Raw genomic sequence first — 24,336 nt, forward strand, 5'->3', positions numbered from 1 at the left:
CAGACGTACCCAAGCAGACTATTTTTGTACATTCTCCTTCTGGTAGAATATTCTCTTCACTGTTAGAATATTCCTTTAAAATGATGCTAATGATTTCTATTGCATCCTGTTTGGAATAGCTATGCTGATACTTGCTCCTTTAACCAAAGGTTGTCTGTAAGAGATTGCTCTAGCGATAAGACCGCCTTTTGTACCTTTATGTGTATATTTATGTTACTGTATTTCACTTGAATTATTCACTTGTCATTGTATATTTTTATTTATGGTGCAATAAAGAGTTAAATAAATAAATAGCCTTAAGATTAGTATAGTCTTAGAATACTCTTATTTTTTTTTACAACGCAGGGGGCAAACTAGTATGCGGCTCACCTGATGGTAAGTGACTACCGCCGCCCATGATCACCCACAACACCAGCGGCATTGCAGGTGTGTTGCCGGCCTTTTAAAAAGGAATATACTCTTTTCTTTAATTTTCTGTTACAATTTGCATGCATAAGCCGTAGCTTAATAACAATTTCAATTACGTAATGGGGTTGTTTATATAACATGCCAAGTCGACCTCCACGCGGTCCCACTTGGAAATCATCATGGATATTTTCTAGTGAATTTGTCACTGTGAGCCAACTGACCCGTCATAATTATCATCACTTCAGCCCCAACTGATCTTTCAACATTGTATACCGTTACCATAAGCGTGTACACCATTGTCATCCACTAAAAAAACAATTATATTCTTTATTTTATAGTTATAATAGGTACATCTATAGATAGATAAATATATATATATGTATATATAAAAAATTAATATATCTTTTTCTATGTCGTCTTTTAACAAATTGGATAAGTACCTACTAAGTTGGATGATCCATTCTCCTCATATATAAGAGAAAAGGCAACATTTTCAAAGATGATAACCGCATTTTGGTCTTCTAAGACACTAAGAGCACTCACTGTAATGAAGTTTCCCTAAGTTCTGCGAATTACGTTTCCAGGCTTGATAAAGGAAAGGAAATCGGAGAACACTCCGTTTGTATAACAGAAGCTTAAATTTTTGGATAATACATTTTTTTTTTTTATACAACTTAGAATGGCAAACAAGCTGACGGCCCACCTGATGGAAAGTGGTAACCGTCGCCTATAGACATGAGCAGTACCATGAACATAACAGAGCACACCGTTTCGCTCATGATACCCCTCCTGCGTTGCCATTCCTGAGGACTCAGATGTTATTCCTCTGTACCCTGTAAATTCACGCCATATCACACCCTTCAAACCGAAACACAGCTATGCAAACACAACTGCTTCACGGTTGAAACACGAATGGGACAGAGGTACCCATGCAATCGACTTTTGTACAAAGTCTCCCTCTGGTAAACATTTCTTGGTATAGACCTTCAATATACCTTTATAGACAATATATACCTTTTTATATATTTTTTTTATACAACTTAGAATGGCAAATTTAGCTGACGACCCACCTGTTGGAAAGTGGTAATCGTCGCCTATAAACGTGAGCAGTACCGTGGACATAATAGAGTATTCTCTTTCACTCCTGATACGCCCCATGCGTTGCCATTCCTGTGTACTCAGGCGTTATTCCTCTGTACCCTGTAAAGTCACTACGATATCCCACCCTTCAAATCGAAACACAGTCATGCAAACACAACTGTTTCACAGTTGAAACACGAATGGAACAGAAGTGCCCAAACAAATGACTTTGGTACAAAGTCTGCCTCTGGTAAATATAGAGTTAGGTTATTCATTCATTTTCATTTAAGAGTTTCCTCTTGTCGGTGCAACTAATTCTAGGTTATAAAGTAAGTATAATCACTACTTCTTTCGCCATTGTGTTAGGTTTTTTTTTGATGGGTGAAAATGGTATGGTAGCCTGCGCTAACGGGATACGCTGGCGGAGCACCAGTGAAGGGTGATAGATGAGAATGAAAACAGGCCAGTCAGCCCATGATGAATTCATCAGGAATTAACGATGATAGTTTCCAGGGAGAACCGCGAGGAGGTCGACCTGGTTGGGTATATTGTTAGCAATGCGATTCTCAGTCTCCATTACTAACAATCCCTTTCCCCCCATTGTGTTAGGTTGACTGGAAGAGGTATGTTCACCTTTGCTTACATTGTTACAAACTATTATTATTACTATTATTATATATATATATATATATATATAGATTAGTAATGCAAAACAAAAACATAAAAATATATATGTTAGAGCGAGATGGATAAGTAGGCTGTTTACCTACACAATATAAGCTCGAAGCGGATTTGGCGGGAGTACGAAGAAAACGTCCTTACATTAACAATAAGTTCTAATTATGTTTACGTCTTGAAACGGAATTAGTTTAAGTTAATATAGTTGGTTCGAATTAAGTGTACTGTACCTGGATATAACATATGATAGCATATAACACATGTTAGAGACGTAAACGACAAGGTTGCACATTTTTCACTTATTTACGCTTTAAATTTAAATTTACCAGAGGGAGAGTTTGTACAAAAGTCGATTGCTTGGGTACCTCTGTCCCAGTCGTGTTTCTACCGTGAAGCAGTTGTGTTTGCATGGCTGTGTTTCGGTTTCAAGGGTGGGATATGGCGTGAATTTACAGGGTACAGAGGAATAACACCTGAGTCCTCAGGAATGGCAACGCATGGGGGGTATCATGGGCGAAACAGTATACTCTGTTGTGCCCATGGTACTGCTCACGTCTATTGGCGACGGTTACCACTTTCCATCAGGTGGGACGTCAGCTTGTTTGCCATTCTAAGTTGTATAAAAAAAAATATCTCTACAAGTGCAGTATTATACAAGTATAACAATCACAAATATTTCGTACAAGAGTTGCTGGAAAAATGCTCTTAATCCAAATAAAGTTCAGAACATTCATGTATTGAAATAAAACTTAAACTTACGAGTAGTTTCAAGGTACACGAAGTATGTACCTTCAGTTTCATATAAATTCGTAACTGTTACCTGCACACATTTACAGTACACGCACACTTGTAAAACTTTTTTTTTGTCACGTTTTTATTATTGCATTGCCAGTATGTTGGTACGTGAATACATTATATTATCTATGGTAAGGTATGGTAAGGAAAATGATACAATATAAACATTTTATCAAAAACAGAATATATAGTTATTACTAAGTATATAGGAGAAATATACAAATATTGTAAGGTTTATTTACTTTGTAAAAAAACTACACTCTATCGGTTTACAGTAGTTATTTATCACCTTCATATTTATGGGGGTTTAGTACTAACTGTACCATCATCGTCATCACATCATCAGTTAATTGTCTACTGTTGTACATGGGCCTCCCTTTAAGGGGTTTTGCCAGTATTTGCCACATTTGACCGGGTGGCAACCATTTTACATTGGACGCTGCTGCCCCTCCCTCGACCATTAAGTGTCTTTAATCGCCTCTTACGACATCCGCGGAAAAGAAAGTAGTGGCCCATTGTATGTCGGAACCGTACGGTTAAATGTATGGTTAAGTTGCAAAATAAAAAAGAAAACAAAATTCTTAGAACTATGTATATGCAATTTAGAATTTTAATAAACAGCCTGAGGTCCTTTCCACCTGATTGAAAGTGGTAACCGTCATCTATGGACATGAATAGAACCAAGATTGTAAAGAATATGCCGTAACTCACATAATACCTATCATACGTTTTTTTTTTAATGTATGATAAAGAAATAGTAACCCCGCCTGCGCTAACGATATGGCAGGTATCCTCAGGAATGGCAACGCATGGGGGTATCATGTGCGAAACAGTATACTCTGTTATGTCCATGGTACTGCTCATGTCTATAGGCGACGGTTACCACTTTCCATCAAGTGGGCTGTCAGCTTGTTTGCCATTCTAAGTTGCATAACAGAAAATGGTTTGCACTGGCAGGGCATCAGTGAGGGATCGCAGGTGAGGCTGAAGCAATCTGCTTCAGCCTCACCTGCCATCAGTTAGCCCATCATGACAAATTCAACAATAAACCTATATAAATCTATACAGATTGGTTTATTGCACTAAAACATACAGTAATAGGATAGATTATATTGATTGATAGGCTATATTGCTAATAATGAGGTTATTAACCCCAATTACTAACAATCCCCTCTCCCCCCTTTAATGTGCTGTCAAGTTTATAAGTATGTTGTCAAAATCACTGAAAGTGGCTGCTAATTTACGCGGGCATAGCTGCGGGATAGAGTTAGTTTACAATAACCAGATTGCCCTTTAGCGTACCTATCTATACACCTTAAAAGTCAAAGACATTGTTCCAGTCATCTTACGTAGAAAGGTAGGGGTATGAATCATTTGATTGATCTTACCTCCCAAAAGGTTTTTCAGCTGGAAATAAATCCTTACGATTTCTTTTTAGGGTTCTTACCGTAAACTCGCAGAGTTATAATAATAATATTTTAACAATTACTAATTTTACTATCGATTAAAAGTTTTAGATAACACCAGCGTCTTGCATGGTTTTTTAAACATAAATCCCATTCACTGAGTAATAATTGCAGGTGTTCATAGGCTACGGTAACCACTTACCATCAGGTGGGCCGTATGCTTGTTTGCCACCTCAGTGGTATAAAAATAAAAAAATCTAGTTTTATATAGGAGAATTTTTTTTACAATTTCTTAAATAAATTACAGTTTATCAATTATAAAGTTATCTCAAACTCATTGTTTTTTTATTTATTGTCATTCACAGTTTTCAACTATAACGATTAAAAATGTAAAAAATACCTTATTCTTTACAACCGAAGCCTGTAAATTGAAAAGTAAAAAAAATCGCGGTATGTTATTTTAATTAAAACTTTTCGAATTAGCATACCTTTTAAGAAATAAAATATAATTTAAACTGAATTTTGCGGTACGGTTTTTAACCATACATATAGGTCAAAATAATAATAGTATTTTTTCTTATATCAATACATCTAATTGTATATAAATTTATTTTATAATAATATAAATTATCGTCTAACGAAAAAAATATATTTTTACATTATTATACTACAGAACCCTGGGTATGTAAGTGCAATTCGCGTTTAACCGGTTTTTTGCGATACCGTCGGTTAGCCCTGGAGGTTTATTCATAAATCACTCTCTAATCTATGATGGAATTGACGTTCGCAAAGTTGAGTCTATATAAAGTCGATTCCTTTTATTTTAAATCTCAGAATTTTCTTTTATGTATATATATATATATATATATATATATATATATATATATATATATATATATATATATATATATATATATATATATAGTATGTATGTATGTATATTAATTATTACAAGTACCAATTTAGAGTTTTCTGATAGGATTTCTAAGGTTGACTCCTATCAATCACAATTAAACGGCATATATCAATATTCTCTATAAATTATTAAGTATTGTTTAATCAGTAAAATATTATTCATTTGTACATACGAGTATATGTGACAAAAATTATAGATTATTATTAAAAAAAATATTACTTTAAACATCTTTTATTTTATATAACATAGACTATAAACAGATGTTACTACATACTTTGTATCGGCTAATCGACATCATTATCCCGATTATGCAGACGTACCCGCAGTTAAAAACTAGTACAGAATCAAATATATATAAAAAGAAAAATATATGTGATCAGACGGGCTGTATCCTTGTTCACTATCATTAAAATACAAAAAGAAACATTACGCAGATCACACTGTGATAGCTGGATAAATTCTATTGGTTTTATAGGTAGTAAATCCAAACTGATCATTAGATTTATGGGGTAATACTGAAAGGGGTAAACATTTATATTCTTATTATACTTCGGCATCTGGCATTACTCCTATTTGATAGTTTGTTTTTCTAATATGTACGAGTACGTATGTATGTATGTGTGTATGTACGTGTGTATGTATATTTTTTTTTTATTGGTTGTAAATGGAATGGTAACCCCGCCTGCGCTAATGGGATACGCTGGCGCAGCACCAGTAAAGGGTGATAGGTGAGAATGAAAACAGGCCAGTTAGACCATCATGATGAATTCATCAGGAATTAACCATGATAGTTTCCAGGGGGAACCGCGAGGGGGTCGACCTGGTTGGGTATATTGCTAGCAATGGGATTCTCAGTCTCCATTACTAACAATCCCTTTCCCCCCTTTTTTAATATTACATCATACTGTTTGTATAAGGTCTCCCTCATCCAAATGGTTAGGATGGAACATTATTAGTTTATAGCGAGTTGTACGGGTGGTAACATTCAGTGGCAGGTATTAATCCGAACAATTCCTCAGAACACTTCCCATGATATATTCTATAAAAGATGCATAGGGATGCAAAGTCTCTACGCAGTTTCAGCGGGTCGAGTCGGATTGTAAGGCGCTGATCATCAATAATTCGAGCCCGACTTTGAATGCGGTCCAACCCAACGAAAGAAGCTGACACTGTTTTTTAATGCGTGAAAATGGCATGGCAACCCCGCCTGCGCTATCGGTTTACACTGGCGGGGTACCAGTGAGAGGTGATAGATGGGGATGAAAAGGCAGGTCAGTTAGCTCATCGTGAAGAAATCAACGATAAATTAGTCACGATAGTTTCTAGGGGGAACGGCGTTGAGGTCAGTCTGATAGCGTATATATATATATATTGATAGTAATGGAGACTAATTTCCCCATTATTAACAATCCCGTTGGGGGGGCCAACAAGCTGGTACTGTGGCATTTTTGCCCATAGGTGAGAACACTATTCCATATGTGGCCTGACTTGGGCTTTATACAATTACAAGCGGTGTTCCGGCATGAAATACCTACATAATAAATGAATGGAATTCTAGAATACTATATATCAAAATGTTTAGACAATAAAGAGACCGGTATATCGTTGTTTCTGATTTAATTGTGTTCAGTCAATAAATAACAAAATGGGGATTCATCAAACGAACAAAATACACGGCGCGGCGTGTGTAGTAAAAGTTTATGTCCGTAATAGCAAAACAAATCAATAAATTTTTAGTATTAATGTGTTTTCGTGAACGATTGATAGGTAATGTATGTAACAGGGCTTCGATCAAAAAAACAACAATTAGATAAAACCTCACGAACTAAAACAAAACCCGAAATCTGGCATTGCTCATTTTATTTATCATTATTTTTTTATTTATACTACGAAGGTGGCAAACAAGCATACTTAGCCAGTCTTATGGTAAACAATTATTGCCGCTTATGGACGCCTGCAACACTAGGAGTGTTACGTGCGCGTTGCTGACCCTATAGTTGCGTTGTATATTATTAAAATAATTGTTTATTTGTTACCCTATAGCGCCTTAACGGCTTAACTAATCACTAAATTTGGTATACATATACAATATCAATCGGTCAATCAAGGTATCCTGGCCATGCGGACGAAGACATGAGTAAAAGCTAGTTAAACATGAAACAGAAAATTAAACATTTTACAAAAAAGAAATCATAATATTCCCTCTAGCAGAAAAATGTTTTATAATACACATGTCGAAAAGCAGGCACATTTTCTCTCAGCATTGTTTTCAGTCTTTTGAAAGCTAGATTGTAATGTGGGGAACTATTCTAGCTCGGCAGTTTGGCACTGTAACAATGTTATATCCGAGTTTTATGTGAATAACTTAATCATCTACTTTTTCGACTGTAAAAAGCAGGATATTCCGAATTTATTTGTGGGTTTCGTTTACATGTTTTCATTTGTCAATTTTGAATGTATTATGAATATTTTCAAAAGCATTTTAATCTCGTTTAGACTCCTTGGTTTTGGTTGATTGGGCAAAAATACCTTAGTGCTTATAACGAAGAGTGGCAACGTCGTTATTATGTCAGTTTTTTAAAAACAAATTTCCAGGTTTCTGACTAATTATTTAAAAAATGCTCTGCCTACCAACTAAAACCCTAATCATGCAATAATATTCTTATTAAGCTGCCAGTACAAATTTTTGATATTTTTCATAAAAATGTATTTGAAAATTATGTAGTAAAATAATAATAAATAAATATAACATTATGTGTATTTATTTAAATGTACTATGTTTAAAATTACACGGTCAATAAAAAACACGTGCATGATCAACTAACATCATGCACATTTGTCATATAAGTAATTGTTTAGTGAGTAAAGTCTTTGTACAATAACTGTTTCTACATGAATGTTTATATATGTGTTTCAACCGTGAAGCAGTTGCATTTGTATGGCTGTGTTTCGGTTTGAAGGGTGGAATATGGCGTAAATTTACTGGGTACAGAGGAATAACACCTGAGTCCTCAGGAATGACAACGCATGGGGGGTATCATGGGCGAAACAGTATACTCTGTTATGTCCATGGTACTGATCATGTCCATAGGCGACGGTTACCAGTTTCCATCAGGTGGACCGTCAGCTTGATTGCCATTCTAAGTTGTATAAAAAAAAAATGTGTATATATTCTTTATTGCACTAAAACATGCCGTAATAATAACAATTAGAAACGATGTAAGCAAAGGTAAACTTATCTCTGAAAGAGATCTCTTCCGGTCAACTTAACACGGTGGCAAAGGGGGGGAAGGGATTGTTAGTAATGGGGTCTAACTGACCCTTTGCTAGGAATATACCCCATCAGGTCGACCTCCACGCGGTTCCCCCTGGAAATCATCGTGGTTAATGCTAGTGGAATTCGTCACGATGGTCTAACTGACCTGCTTTCATCGTCACCTATCATCCCTCACTAGTGCCTCGCATACCGATAGCGCGGGTGGGGATACCATTCCATTATCACCCATTAAAAAAAACACTGGCACAGGAAGTAGTGAGTGGGCAGCAGTTTTAAATTTATTAAAAGATAGATCCAAAATATCCTTTCTATTTATTAGGCACCTTTAAATTTTCTTTTATGTCCCTCATTTATATTTAGGTAGTTATTTCAGGAAAAATACGTTGCTGTACAAGAAACGAGTTATCCGACCAGAATAATGCGGTATGGTAACGACCGCGATAATGTTACCTGACATTAAGTATCAAAAATGTATGGGAAGGGAGGCTGCAAACAACAGTCTATAGAATTACAGTATGCAATATGACCTGGGTAATATTTTTTAGCTTTTTATCCATGTTTTGTACGTTATAAAATTAATGCCCTCATACATAATATTGTATTATTTGTACGCGTATTAATTTTACAGCGAGACGCGCCGTGTCATGAGAGTTTCAAATTTTGTTTTTTTTTTTTAAATATTCAATTTTTTTTTCATTGGTAGAACAGTTTTTTTTCAACCGACTTTAAAAAGAAGGACGTTATCAATTCGGTTGTATTTTTTTTTGTGTTTGTTACCTCATAACTCTAGGAAATATGAACTGATACTTTTTTTTATTTTGAAAGGAATACAGATTGGTCTCATACAAACATTATCAAAATCGGCTCATTAGGTTTGAAATTAGAATAACTGATTGTGCCACAATGGAAGTCGGTCTCTTTTTTGTGGAATGCAGTTTAATTATTTTACGTAATATGATATAATAAACAAGCCGACGGTGCATTTATATATATATATATATATATATATATATATATATATGTTTTGTTATATATATATATATTGCATTCCTTGAAATCAAAACATAGTCATTGTTTAGCGGTAGAAACATGAGTGGGACAAAGGTACCCGAGCAGACAACTTTTGTAGTTTCACTCTGGTAATATGGAGTTTTTTTTATGGTTGATAATGGGATGGTAATCCCGCCTGCGCTATGGGTATACACTGGCGGGGCACCAATGAGGAATGATAGGTGAAGTTGAAAGGGCAGGTCAGTTAGCCCATCGTGACGAATTCAACGATAAATTAGTCACGATAGTTTCCAGGGGGAACCGCGTGGAGGTCGACCTGATAAGGTATATTAATAGCAATGGGGACTAACTTTCTCATTACTAACAATCTCTTCCCCCAGTAATAGGGAGTATGTTATATGAGGGAGACCTTATACAAACAGTATGATGTAATATTAAAAAAGGGGGGAAAGGGATTGTTAGTAATGGAGACTGAGAATCCTATTGCTAGCAATATACCCAACCAGGTCGACCTCCTCGCGGTTCTCCCTGGAAACTATCATGGTTAATTCCTGATGAATTCATCATGATGGGCTAACTAACCTGTTTTCATTCTCATCTATCATCCTTCACTTGTGCTCTGCCAGCGTATCCCGTTAACGCAGGCGGGGTTACCATACCATTTTCACCCATAAAAAAAAATAAAAAAGGGGGAAAGGGATTGTTAGTAATGGAGACTGAGAATCCCATTGCTAGCAATATACCCAACCAGGTAGACCTCCTCGCGGTTCTCCCTGGAAACTATCATGGTTAATTCCTGATGAATTCATCATGATGGGCTAACTAACCTGTTTTCATTCTCATCTATCATCCTTCACTTGTGCTCTGCCAGCGTATCCCGTTAACGCAGGCGGAGTTGCCATACCATTTTCACCCATAAAAAAAAAATATTAAAAAAAATAACAACTTGATTCAGTGACACTCAAGAGATGTTTTAGCGATATTATACATCATATTTAGATATATAAGTATTATGAGGTAAGTATGTCGATAGAACAAGAGTCGCTATTGTGAACCGAGCACGGCGGCTCGCGGCGCGCAGCCTTGGCGAAATCTCACGTCGAGGGCTTTTCTCTTCAATCGTTACCTGACGGCTATTCTTACGATCACAATAAAACCCTTTTATCCGATTGCTGAGGAAAAGAGGATAATGCTTTTTGGATGTATATATATATATATATATATGATTAATTTGATGGTGATTATAAGCACACATTATTTAGTTATTCAATTGCACTCTTCAACAACTATGTTAGATGCATGTCCACTCTAGGCTTCTTTTTTGTAATCTTTGCTTAGTCCAAACCCATATATATATATATATATATATATATATATATATATATATACCTCCAAAAAGCATTATCCTCTTTTCCTCAGCAGTCGGATAAAAGGGTTTTATTGTGACCGTATATATGCCGCAGTAAAATAAGAATATTGGGGATTTAATGAAATACTTAGTGTATATGAAATTACGAAAGAATCTCAAATAATTTAATCTACAATATTATGTCGTTTTACTGAAAATAACTATCATTATTTCAGCCATTATCCGTCCACTGCTGAACATAAGCCTCCCCCATAGACCGCCATAAGGGACGGTCCTGGGTCACCTGCATCCACTGATTCCCTGCAATGCATTTCAGGTCGTCACTCCATCTAGTGAAGGGTCGTCCTACACTGCATTTACCCGTACGCGGTCGCCACTCAAGAATCTTTCTTCCCTATCAGTTGTCGGTTCTTCGAGCTATGTGACTAACTATAAGCTATGTGAAAATAACTATGGCGATGAGAAAATCTCACTAATATCATTAAAGAGGGGGGAAAGGGATTGTTAGTAAACCTAACCCAACCAGGTTGACCTCCTCGCGGTTCTCACCCTTCACTGGTGCTCCGCCAGCGTATCCCGTTAGCGCAGGCGGGGTTACCATATCATTTTCACCCACCAAAAAAATCATTAAAGATTGTGTACTACAAAAAAGGTACTTCAATTGAGGCAAAACCAGTTATTTTGAAAAACTAAACTACTGTGCCGATTTTATATATAAAAAAAAAAAACATTACTGACAGTATATACTTACAGATCTTACATGATAAATATAATTATGATAAAGGATTTTTCAAATTGATTTATAGATGACAGAGTTATGAGGCAACACACAAAAATAAAATATGATCGAATTAATATCTCCTCCTTTTTAAAGTCGGTTAATTATAAATGTGAAATATTTTAAAATACAGGAATTCGTATACGTTCGATAAATTTAAAACCGAATTTAATTATTATATACTTATTAATGGTGATTCTGAAGGGTGGTAATTCTTAAAATAATGGACTTTTAAAAAATATTTTCATGCAATGTGAATATTTTCAATCCATATTCGTGCAATAAATTTGTTTTGATTCTTTTATTAGACACTCATTTTGTGATAATTAAATCTTTTTAATATTATACTTATGTATATCAACCTTACTTATGGATTTATATTTTTTAAATCTCAAATTATAATTCAGAATTTTCTCCCCGTCATAATATTTCTTATGGCAACATTAATAACCTTAATAACATCATATTTAGTAATATACAGTACAGCCTCGTTTTCTGCTGAAATTTTTGGCATGAATTTATGCAGACAGTTTTGGCCGAATGCCACCAAATCTTACGCCTACATACCAACTATTCAAGTTGGAAATACCTTTTATTTCTTTAATATGATTGATGATGCTCTTCAAATAATTCTAACAATTAATCTTGGTATAAAGAAAACGAATAAATTGTATCCTAAATCCAAATCTCTCCAAAAAAGCCATGTCGTATATCACCTATACCAGTCCGATATATAGATAATACGTGTATTGATATTGCATATAATAATTTATAGATTTTAAAAAATATTATTAATAATGTTTGAAACATTATTAATAATATTTTTTTTAATTGTTGTTGTAACTGCATAAAATAAACATAATAAAATATAGACAGACAGAACTGTAAATCCACTTCATTTACAAAAAGCTTAAAAATACAGGCAATTTAAAAAATACAAGGTTACCATCTATTTCATGTGCTTTACTCACGTGTATCAATATATGTATAAAGTATACATAGGATATATCATATTAGACATAACTGTCCGTTGCTGAACATAGACCTCCCTCTACATGGTGGTTTTACCAGTAGTTGCCACGCTTGACAAGTGGTGTGGTAACCGCAGTTAAACTTTGATGATATTTTAAGGCGATCGTTGCTGCCCATTCCTTAATCATTAAATTCCTTTAGTCGCCTCTTACGACACCCAAAAACTAGTTAAGTCCAGATCATAAATTATAATATTCTATGTGTTAAGTTAGGATATAACTGTTGGTCGTATGGTCCCGGCATAAAATAGGCCACCTCTTCCTTTCCCGTGAGTGTCGTAAGAGGCTAAGGGAGGGCGAAGGATGGGCAGTAGCGTCCCTCTTAAAACATCTCTAAAGACTAAATGCGATTGTCAACCCGCCAAACGTGATAACTACTAGCATACCCTAAGGGGAGGCTTATGTTCAACAGTGGACAGTTAAATACTGTTATGATGATGATGAAGCTAGGATATGAACTACCTGTGTAGCAAATTTAATTCTAATTCATTCAGTAGTTTTAACGTGAAAGTGTAAAAAACATCCATTCATGCATATAAACATTCTCATTTATAAAATTAGTAGCGTTTTGACTTGGCCACAAATAAACAACGTATGCCCCTAACTAGATGTCGAGTGACGTTAATCAACGTTGTCAGGTTTTGGTAATTTTTCCCAATTTTAGGCAAAATTTTTCTGTGTGCAAAATTTTGGAAAAATTAAATATTAGCGATAAAGTTAAATGAGCTTGGAGAAATTTTAGTAATTTTTTTTGGAAGTTTTATAAATCTTTCAGTGGTACATTAATACAATAAAATATATCACTATATCTAGCATAACAGAGGAGCGTGGGGTCCGGGAGCTTTTGTTTTCATTGTTCACTAAATTCAAATTCAATATATTTTTATTCAAATAGACTTGTTTACAAACACATTTAAATCTTCATTACTTTGCGGTTGCATGGTAAAACGAAGGGAAAATCGATACAAGTTTGTGATTGGGTCAGTAACTATACCATCTGAAGCGCGTTTTATATTATATCACATAGTAGATATGCATATTTACCACCACTATTGCAAATAATGTTGCTATTTTTGGTTATACTTGAATATACCTTGTGCCTTTACTTGAAATCTTGATTTTTATTTTATATTATTCGTGTATGTTCTAATTTTTAAATTAATTAAATATATTTTTTTACAATTTTACGCAATGTTCGATTTTTATTGTACTTATGTCGACTCGAACTATGGGGCCGATAGAAATTTGTCCGCTCTGCTGCCCTATTGTTACACTACTGAACTGGATACAGTAAAGGAAATCATATCGATTAGGGGAAAAAAGCATTTGACATTTGGGTAAAAATCAAAAACAGCATCTGGCAACCCTGTATTAATAATTGTTGAGAAGTCGATGCTATTTTTGTTTCGAGTTCAAGGCTGCGTAGGCTTTTCACGGCGAAGTATAGTGATGTAACAGTGTCACGATTGAAACAAACTGAGAATTGATGATATAAATCAGAGTAATCGATACGTATAATATTTTCATAGCAAATATTTCTGTTTAGACATCAATATGAGAACGTTATATTTCTGATTAGATCTTATACCTCAATAGGGAAAGTATCAAAAACGGGCCAAAAACATGAACATCAGGTTATAGAATGAGCTCCATATCGAGGTTTTCTCAAGAGACTACAGCACGGGGTTCTTTAAAAGGGGGTAAAGAGGTTTCTTCAGGATCGGCAACGCGCGCGTAATACCCCTGGCATTGCAGGTGTTCATAGGCTACGGTAACCGCTTACCATCAGGTGGGTCGCAAAAAATTGGCAATGCGTACCTATCGATCATTTTTGGTATATTTGTTCCTGCTTCTTTAGACAAAGTACAAGCGGATCTTTTGACAGAAACGTGATAATGATAACGACAGTTTGTTTTAATAGAACTAAATTAAGTGAAGCCAAATCGCGCTTTATTACCTAATATAAGAAAGATTAGGGTTTGCTGGAAGAGTTAAGATCGCCTTTTGTACATCTTTATTTAATATATATTATATGTTTGTAATTTTTTGTGTACAATAAAGAATAAGTTGCATAAAAAAAAAAAAAAATTAATATCTAGCATATGTTTGTATTTTTTTTTGTGTACAATAAAGAATAAATAAATAAATAAAAAAAAGAAAGATCTATCAAATACAGATATTGATTGTAGCCAACGTTTTTAACAAAATTAAAGCTGATTATATTTAGAAACCATTGCAGCGGTCGAGTCCATTTTCATTATGTTCTGTTGATGTTATCACAAAAACACTTTCTAAATAAACAAGTAACAAATTAGTAACAAATGAAAGCATTCAATCGATTTATCGATTTTTTTATTTGTATAACTATTGAACATCATCAAATTGTCTATGGTCGGGTTAGTTTATTGATTTGTGCCTTAGATTACATAGATAGAGTATCTCCATACAAATGGTTTAAAAAAAACAGGTCAACTTTTTCATACAATTTTGTATATTAAATAGTTATGAGTGATTCTTTCATAACTTCTATATTTATTTTGTCTTATAATTTCTGTACCTTTTTAATGCTTATTTAATTTTATTTATTTAATAATACATAAAGAATTACTCTGTATCCGTATGTGTATAGAATATTGATAAAAAAACTAATAAGCTAATTTAAAAATTAGCTAATAAAAAGTTGACCTGTTTTTGAGACTCGAGGCCCTATCTATATAATCTAAGGTTCTAAGGTCTTGTGTATATTTATATATTTTTATTACTATTTTTAAACGATATCTAAAACGCTGTTTTTAAAATTTCAATTTAAATTATTCAATTATTCAATTTAAATATCGTTATATAGAATCATGGCAACAATAAATGAGCAAAAAATTTTTAATGGTTAGGAATTTATGGAAATATTGCGTAAAATATGTACGAAAAAAAAAACAGATGAATCGAGAATCCTCGTTTCTGAAATCTCTTAAAAAGCAATATAGCTACGAAGATACGAGTAAAGCAGGCTTTGCGCTAAGCAATTTATCGTACGCACCCGATCTGAGATACAAGATATTGCTTATTGCATAGATAGAGCAAGTAAGACATATCGCATACAAATTTGTTAGCACTGTAGGTTTCACATTAAATGCAATAAATTGCGAAAAAAATTCACGTAAGTATGCACATTTTATACGCCACTCTCCACGTACTTTATACGTCACGTCTTCATAGGAATGCTTCGAGAAAAACGGGTCAACTTTCCCATATAATTTTGAGTGATAAATAGTTATTTCATACTTTACATTTATTTTGTTTTATAATTATTGCATCTTTTTTCAAGCGTAAAAACTCATTATATTTGTTAAATAATTAAATATAGATACATCAATATACATTATATATGTAAGTATGTAGAACAATGATAAAAAAACGAGTCAATTTGATAATTAGCTGACAAAAAGTTGAGCCGTTTTGGAGGTTTGATGCTCTATCTAATATACATATAAGGCTACTTGGCATGGATAACTGACAACCTGTCTGATGGAAGGTAATATATATATATATATATATATATATATATATATATATATATATATATATATATATATATATATATATATATATATAAAGGAGCAGCATTATGGACATTATAAAATTTACGATTTAGGGATGAGTAATAAATAGCAAATCTATATATTGGTCCGGTGATGGATACAATAAATATCGGTTTTTTTTTTATATAATAAGTGATTTCTATCGCTATCTTTGAGGCGACAACTTTCCGATTTTTTTGTATTTATATCTGTACAATTGTAACTGTGTGTTTTTTTTTCTTTTTTTTTTTAATATTATATATGTATATATAAAATAAAACTTTAAATATCATTTTAGCGAATTGTACTAATTGCAACCTGCTGGAATCATCTTGAAATACATTCTTTAAGTTTTCTTTTGTTATATTGGTATTTGTCCTAAATTCAAAGTTTAAATCGGTTGTCCAATATATAATATTGACACGTAGCACCTGATTGAAATTTAGATATTCAACCATTTATTGATTTGTTGGTTTTGTTTTTTTTTTTATTATATTTATTATTAATTAGTATTGTATGTATTTGGGGATTGTTAGTTTTTTTTTATGGGTGAAAATAGTATGGTAACCCCGTCTGCGCTAACGGGATACGCTGGCGGAGCACCAGTGAAAGGTGATAGATGAGAATGAAAACAGGCCAGTTAGCCCATCATGATGAATTCATCAGGAATTAACCATGATAGTTTCCATGGAGAATCGCGAAGATGTCGACCTGGTTGGGTATATTGCTAGCAATGGGATTCCCAGTCTCCATTACTAACAATCCCCTTTCCCCCTGGGGCTTGTTAGTTATAGGAACTAGTGGATCCATTGCTGGCAATATATCCTGCCAGGTTGACCTCCACATGCTTCTCAACAAAACCATCAGGGTTAACTCCTGGTGAAATAGTCACTATTGACTTTATTATTATTATTATTTATTCTTTATTGCATAATAAAATTTTGTACAAATGGCGAGCTTAATGCCATATGGCATTCTCTACCAGCTAACCATTGGGTAAAAACAGAAAACGTATGAAGGGCAGATGTGGTGAAAAATATGTGACAATTATAGTAACACATTAAGGCAATACACAATATAAACATAATATACACATAAGAAATGCACATATAATACATAAACATTACTTTTAATATATATGGATAAACTAATACGTATGAAATACATACATATATATATTTACCATTAGGTATAGTATCCCACTAGTACTCGAAATATATACTGATAGCACGAGCGAGGTTACCATTCCATTTTCATCTATGAAGAGGAAAGATTCGTTTAAAGCGGACAAACTCAGAAACTACTTAACCAATTATAAAATTCTTTTACGTATAGAAAACTACATTGTCGGTGAGTTACGTAGGCCATATATTATATTATTTTTGAAAATTCTATCCTATCTAGCTGAGCGAAGCCGGGCCAGATCACTAGATTATTAATAAAATACAGCTAGTTCCCTACAAAAAATACAATTAGATCGAAGTGCCTATGTATCTGAAACAATTTGCAAACTCTCCCCTAAACAATATTTTATATATATATATATATTTGTTAAAGATTAAGTCCCACAAAAAAAAAACAATTTCAAACGTAACAAAACTAGTAATTTTGATTTAAAACTTTACTAAAGGGACACTTTGTACAAAAGTCGTTCGCTTGGGCACCTCTGTCCCATTCGCGTTTCAATCATGAAGCAGTTGTATCCGCTACGAGCTTATATTGTGTAGGCAAATAGCCTACTTATCTATCTCGCTCTAATATATGTGTTTTTATGCTTTTTTTGCATTACCAATCTATATATATTCTTTATTGCACTAATACATACAGTAATAATAACAGTACAAACAATGTAAGCAAAAAAGAACATATTTCTTCCAATCAACCTAACACAATGGCATAGAAAGTAGTGAGCAGTAGCAATATCTATGTGTGTAATTTACAAGCTAAGCTCTATATTTACCAGAAGGCAGACTTTGTACAAAAGTCGTTTGCTTGAGCACTTCTGTCCAATTCGTGTTTCAACCGTGAAGCAGTTGTGTTCGCATGGCTGTGTTTCGGTTTGAAGGGTGGGATATGTCAGTGAATTTACAGGGTATAAAGGAATAACACCTGATACTATATACTTAACACTACTTCGCTGTGGTACACATATTATATTTTCATATATTATGTTTTGTAAAAAATTTTTGTGTACATCGCTCTTTTGTTAAACACTGTTTATTTTTTCTGTTACTATTGTATTGTCACAATTTTTATGTATCTCTTGATGCAAATAAAGAGTTTATCTATCTTTATTTTTAGTCTATTTTTTTTATCAGTGAATGTTGTAATAAAATACATTTTGCTGCCCAATAAACGAGAACGCCCATTATTTTGCTTAAGTTCATTTGAATTGCTTTTAAGGCAACAGTAACAAAGCACTCTCCTTTATTTCACGCTCGACAAATTAGGAAAAACAATTTTCTTTCTTTTGTTTTTTTTTTAACGGTTATGAATTAAAATATTGTATAGTATATAACTATACAATATTTTAATAATATAAAAAGTCGAAATGTATCAGTTTTCAAATGGTACGCTTAACAACGAATAACAATTTATTTTAACTCATCTTCATATAAATGCTATTCATCATTATCATCTCGGTCATTATCAAAATATTTTGTGTTTCCAAGTCTATTCTTTAAAAAGGCAACGACAAATCAAAATTTAATCTTAGATTTTTATCGTGTTAGGAGTCTGAGCATTATTTTTTAATTAAAGGAAAAGTTAGTTATCTACTTTCACAGGATACCTAGATACCGCAATAGAAAGTTACCAGCTCCAACAGAATCTCAGCCACAGAGGCACCTAACTCAGCCAACTTACAACTTTCCTTAACAACTTTTGATTAAATGCAGATTTACAGCTTTTCTGAAATTAATGAGAATGAGAATAATTTATCGTGTTACTATAAATAACGTAAAAAAATAAAATCAGGGGTCTACCATAATATTGTTTGAATATTCGGACACAATTTCATGTCTTCGTTCATACAGAAATCGACCCAGTAAATATGAAGCTTAAATTTTTATTCGTTACATATTCTACTATAAAAGTCCGATTCAAGTTCCGAAAGTCCGGAACAATATTATAACATTTTTAATATTTTTAAACGGTATAGATTATATAATTTTAATATCAAATCTGTGTTTCATTCGGCCTCGAAATTTCGGATAACAAACATTTTATGGTGGGCTTACCATGATTTGTGATGTAAAATTAATACTTACCTACCTATTGAATATGAAACTAAATAGGCGCATTAACAAAATAGAATCAATTTAAACAGCGACTTCATTTTAAAATTTAATTCATTATTAATGTGATAATGACACTTTCAGTGTAAACTCAGTGTAAATGTGAACTGCAAAAACATTAAAATTGATTCAAAATTATACAAGTTAAAAAATCGTGATACATATCGAAAGTATAAAAATAAATTATACTTTTATAACAAAATATATAAATTATAATTATCAAGTATCAAGATTATAAACTACGTTATTCTATGTTACCAAGTGTTTTATTATAAAATAAATTAACAGTAGGTCGGCACTGTCTACGATATTGACGAAACTTGAAAATAAATCTATAACCCCCTTGAAGTATCAAATAATAAACAGTATAAATATTCATGTTTTAATTTATAATATGCCTCTGTCCAAAATATCTTGAAAGATTTAAAATTATTTAATAGTCTAAAATTTTCAAATTTAATGAACAGGTTGCATAGAAAATATAAAAATATTTATTATTCGAAGTGACGCAGGTATGTGTACTAATGCAATAAAAGAACAATTGCAAAGATTTTAGCTATAATTATGAAAAATAAACTCACCATCTCTATCGTAATGGCTCCAAACTTCCATGAACTGGTTTGCAGAAAGTTTCTTCAATTCTCTCGAGTCTGGATCTCTGAACTGCCTCATAAAATTCGACGCTCTCTCGAAATTTAGTTTCTTAGATGACGAATTCGAATCGAAACTCATTTTGAAAAAAAAGAAATATTTTTATCTATGTTTTAATTTTAAATTTGATATCACTAGCGTTCGAAATCACTGTATGTATATATATCACCAAATAAACTATATATTAAATTTTTTTGACATAAATATGAAATTAATGCTTCGTTTATATTTATAGTAATAAATAAATTATTTTGGCTTTATTTATTGTCAGTTTATTTATTTAGAATCTAAAAATATATTTTTTTTATATTACGTATATATTTTTATTCTTGTACATATATTGTTTGAGTATATAAATATTTTTAACTTCCTTCGTTTTTCATCTCATCTGTAACAAATAAAAATACATATATTTAACAATAAAATGAAGTTGTGTCACATCCGAGCCCAAGGCATTTTCATTTATTTTTCTCCAAGGCTAATGATGTTATGTTATGATAAAATGAAACGATATATTTTAATTATGTACAGTAAATTTTCGTTTATATTAATATTAAATGTCTTATTTTTCTTTGAGAAAACAAATAAATGTCTTGACCTCGAAATTTGTTGGTAGTTTAAAAAGTATACGTCGACAATAATAGTATTTTTTTAATGTATGATAATGGAATGGTAATCCCTCGGCTCAATTGGCTTACGCCGGCGGGGTACCAGTGACAGATGATATATGAGGTTTAACGTCAAATATCATCCGTCAGGTCAGGCCAGGCTAGGTTAGTTGAGAGACCTGCCCTTACCATCAGGAGGCGGGTCGCTGCCGCCGGAGATGTGGTGAGTGCGAAAGCGAACCCATGCCTCCGACGTTTGGTACCTCGAGGGTATATCGTCTGGTTTTTGGTGGGCACACCCCCGCCTGACGGGGGATTCCCACAGTTCCCATTCTCTTCCCACAAGGTGTATGGGTCTGCATAAAGCATTTTCCAGACGTTAAAAAAAAGGCCAGGTTAGTTGGCCCATGGTGACGAATTAGGAATTAACCATGATGTTTTCTATATATTACTTTAGATCGATGAATAACAAAAAAAAAGAAATGAATAACACGAGTAAACACGACGCCTCTAGCTGTCAAGTAAGTATAAAAGGTTTAAATTTTTTTGTCGTTTTTTAATTTTGCAACCGAATTCAAAATAAAGAATGTGTCCCACAAAAAAGTTTTTTCAATTGTGACTAAATTAGTTATTTTGGTTTAAAAATAAAACTTCTAAACCGTTTACGATAAAATTTCTATGGCCAAATTAAAAGTACCCGTAACCAGCGAGCGTGTATGAAAAGATTGATGAATGTGGAAGAAGCGAAGGAGGTTTATTTGAATCGAAGGACTTGGCGTTCTATTGTTTCTACCTACCCTAATGGGAGACAGGCGTGACAGATACGTATATATGTATGTATGTATCATGTGCAAATTTCCAAAATTTCATTTAAATCGGTGGAGCGGTTTCGGAGATTAGTGAGAATGGACGCAGTGACACGTGATTTTTATATATTAAGATAAGTACATATATAAATTGAGAAATTTCATGCGACTTTAATAAAATTAACGTGTAAATACGAACACCGTAATTCCTCTAGAGGAATGGTCGGTAATTTTTTTCCATTTACCACCCAAGTTATGTTGCCGCCATTTATAAAGGTATTATAGTAAGCCCAATGATAAATGCCGCGAACATTTTGCCTTTGTTCTAAATATATCGCAATTGTTTAAAATTTGAATATTATTTCTCAAACTCCATTTTTTAAAAATACTATGATTGTGGTTGGAACTTTATTATTATTTTATATTAGTTTTTATTGATAAAATAAAAAAAAAATATTCCTTATAAAAAAGTTTCTAAATTCAAATAAATTATGCAAATTCTGTTTTCAAATCCCTCATAAGATATTTGATCAGAGAGTTGTTGTTATTCGGTTTATTTAGGTACATATCTTTTAAACATGAATAATTCATGTTTACCGTTTACTTATAGACTGAGATTATTACATATTCTGTTTCAAATAAATTAATAATGTTTTCTTCATAAATAAATTGATTCAAATAATCATCATCATCATCATCATATCAGCCGTTAACTGTCAACTGCAGAACATACGGGGGAGGCCCTATTGTAAAATTTTTGCCAGTAGTTGATAGGCGGATTGGCAATCGCAGTTAGGCTTTGGTGATGTTTATAGAGGGACGCTGCTGTCTATCCCTCGACAATTAAGTTTTTTTAGTTGCCTCTTACGACACCCACGGGAAAGGAAGGAGTGGCCCATTCTATAATGGGACCACAGGGCCAATAATAATTACATGCTAAAAAAATTCATATCTAGAACTTAAGAGCTTGTCATAATTGAGTAGCAATTTTGAACGTCTCACCATTGTCTTTCTGTCAATATTCTCTTATGAATTTATACCTATTTGTTTATTAAAAATTTTATCATGGGCGACACAAATAATTTTATTTGCCAAAATAAAATAAGTTACAAAAGGCGAATTTAATGCTAGTAGCATTTTATACTAGCCAACCTTTGAAATGAAGAGTGAATTATGAACATGGTACTTAATTATTAGAATAGGTAAAGAAAATAACAACTAATATTATATACCTATACAAAATAAGTAATACATATATAAATATAAAAGAATATATATATAACAACAAAATATATATAAATATTAATATAAATAAAATATAAGTAATATAGAAATAAATAAACCATAAAAGTTGATGGTTAGCTACTATTGTTGTAATGAGCTTATAAGGTGAACATGGACTCCTCTCTTGAACATGAGTTTATTTGGGAGAGCCAGATTTCTGTGAGAAGCGAAAGGGAGTTATAAGAAGGCAGATTCAGATTATGAGAGTTATACGAAATAGTCTATAAGCGACGATTACCACTCTCCATCAGGCTGCTACCTTGTTTGATATTTTAAGTTCCATAAAAAAATATAGCGAGTTCGTGCCTGTTTCGTCGTTCGACCTATACTTTATTTGCGAACTTATTTGTCAGCCGGCATTACAAGCAGGTGACGTTAACTTCACGGGAAGTTGCGTAGGAATCCTTTCTTGCCGCCTCACAAAAATGTTTAAGGGCGTGAAAGAAGTAAAAAAGATTTGGAGGGATTCGTGTGATTTATCGATTTTGTTAGCAATTTCAGGGGAAATGGTTCGGGCCCGAATGTGCATGACATGTTCTGGGTTATATTTATTTTCAAGCTTTGAGACGTTACAGTATATACAAGGGGCGGGGCGTCAGAGTTTGTTTGTTACTAATAATAAACATTTACTTGTATACTTCAGCCTTTTTTACAGGAACATTGGCACACACATATGCATATATGTGTACCGTAGCAAAAAAGTAAGGCCACAATATACTGAAGTTTTTATCTACTAGATAAAACATTGGTTTTGATTATTTCTCAAGAAGAGTGCTAGTTAGAATCAACGTTTTATTTTTCCTGTAATATTCACATATACCTTTATAAACTTTATTTTAGATTTTTCGCTTCAAAAATTTCAGTGATAGAGAGGGGAAGGAGTTTTCACATTTTCGTTCATAAATAAAAAACTATGCATAACAAAAATAAATAAAAATGAGTTTTACAATACACAAATGAAGCCTTTTCGTATGATAACCCACTTGGACAGTTTAAAGTTTGAGTCTTAGGTCAATTTTAAATATTCGTTTTGGACCCCCTAGCAAAGAAATAAAAATATTTTTTTTATGTTTTTCCATTGCGAGCCAATGATATGTAAAAGTATTCTAAATTTCAAAATGATAACATTAGTAGTAGCTAAAATATAACGCTGTAATAGACGGACGGACGGATCTTTATACCTTTTTAGTAAGGAACCCTTAAAACCGATCAAGTGCAAGTTGAACTCACACACTTCCCATTTTTTTTTTATAAGTCGAAAATTATGCAGCATGATAAATAAAAATTGATTTAGAATGTGCGTTCGAAGCACTTTCATATGATATCGAATTTGGACTAGTGGGTTTATTTTAACATTTAGAATATCT

The 24,336-nt window shown here is 33.0% G+C and overlaps 1 protein-coding gene across 2 annotated transcripts in view; it reads right to left on the reverse strand.

The window, feature by feature from the left end:
• The window catches only part of LOC113511011 (calbindin-32), a 125,523-nt gene that overhangs the window by 39,010 nt on the left and 62,177 nt on the right, over positions 1 to 24,336 (reverse strand). For both annotated transcript variants that reach the window (XM_026894567.3, XM_052903143.1), the window contains exon 2: positions 20,202 to 20,659. In XM_026894567.3, coding sequence (XP_026750368.1) covers positions 20,202 to 20,352 — 151 coding nt within the window. In that variant the 5' untranslated portion in view covers positions 20,353 to 20,659. The remainder of the gene's footprint in view (positions 1 to 20,201; positions 20,660 to 24,336) is intronic.

This window comes from Galleria mellonella, unplaced genomic scaffold (genome assembly GCF_026898425.1).
Source record: "Galleria mellonella isolate WM207_F2 unplaced genomic scaffold, CSIRO_AGI_GalMel_v1 utg133, whole genome shotgun sequence".
In the NCBI taxonomy this organism is placed as follows: domain Eukaryota; kingdom Metazoa; phylum Arthropoda; class Insecta; order Lepidoptera; family Pyralidae; genus Galleria; species Galleria mellonella.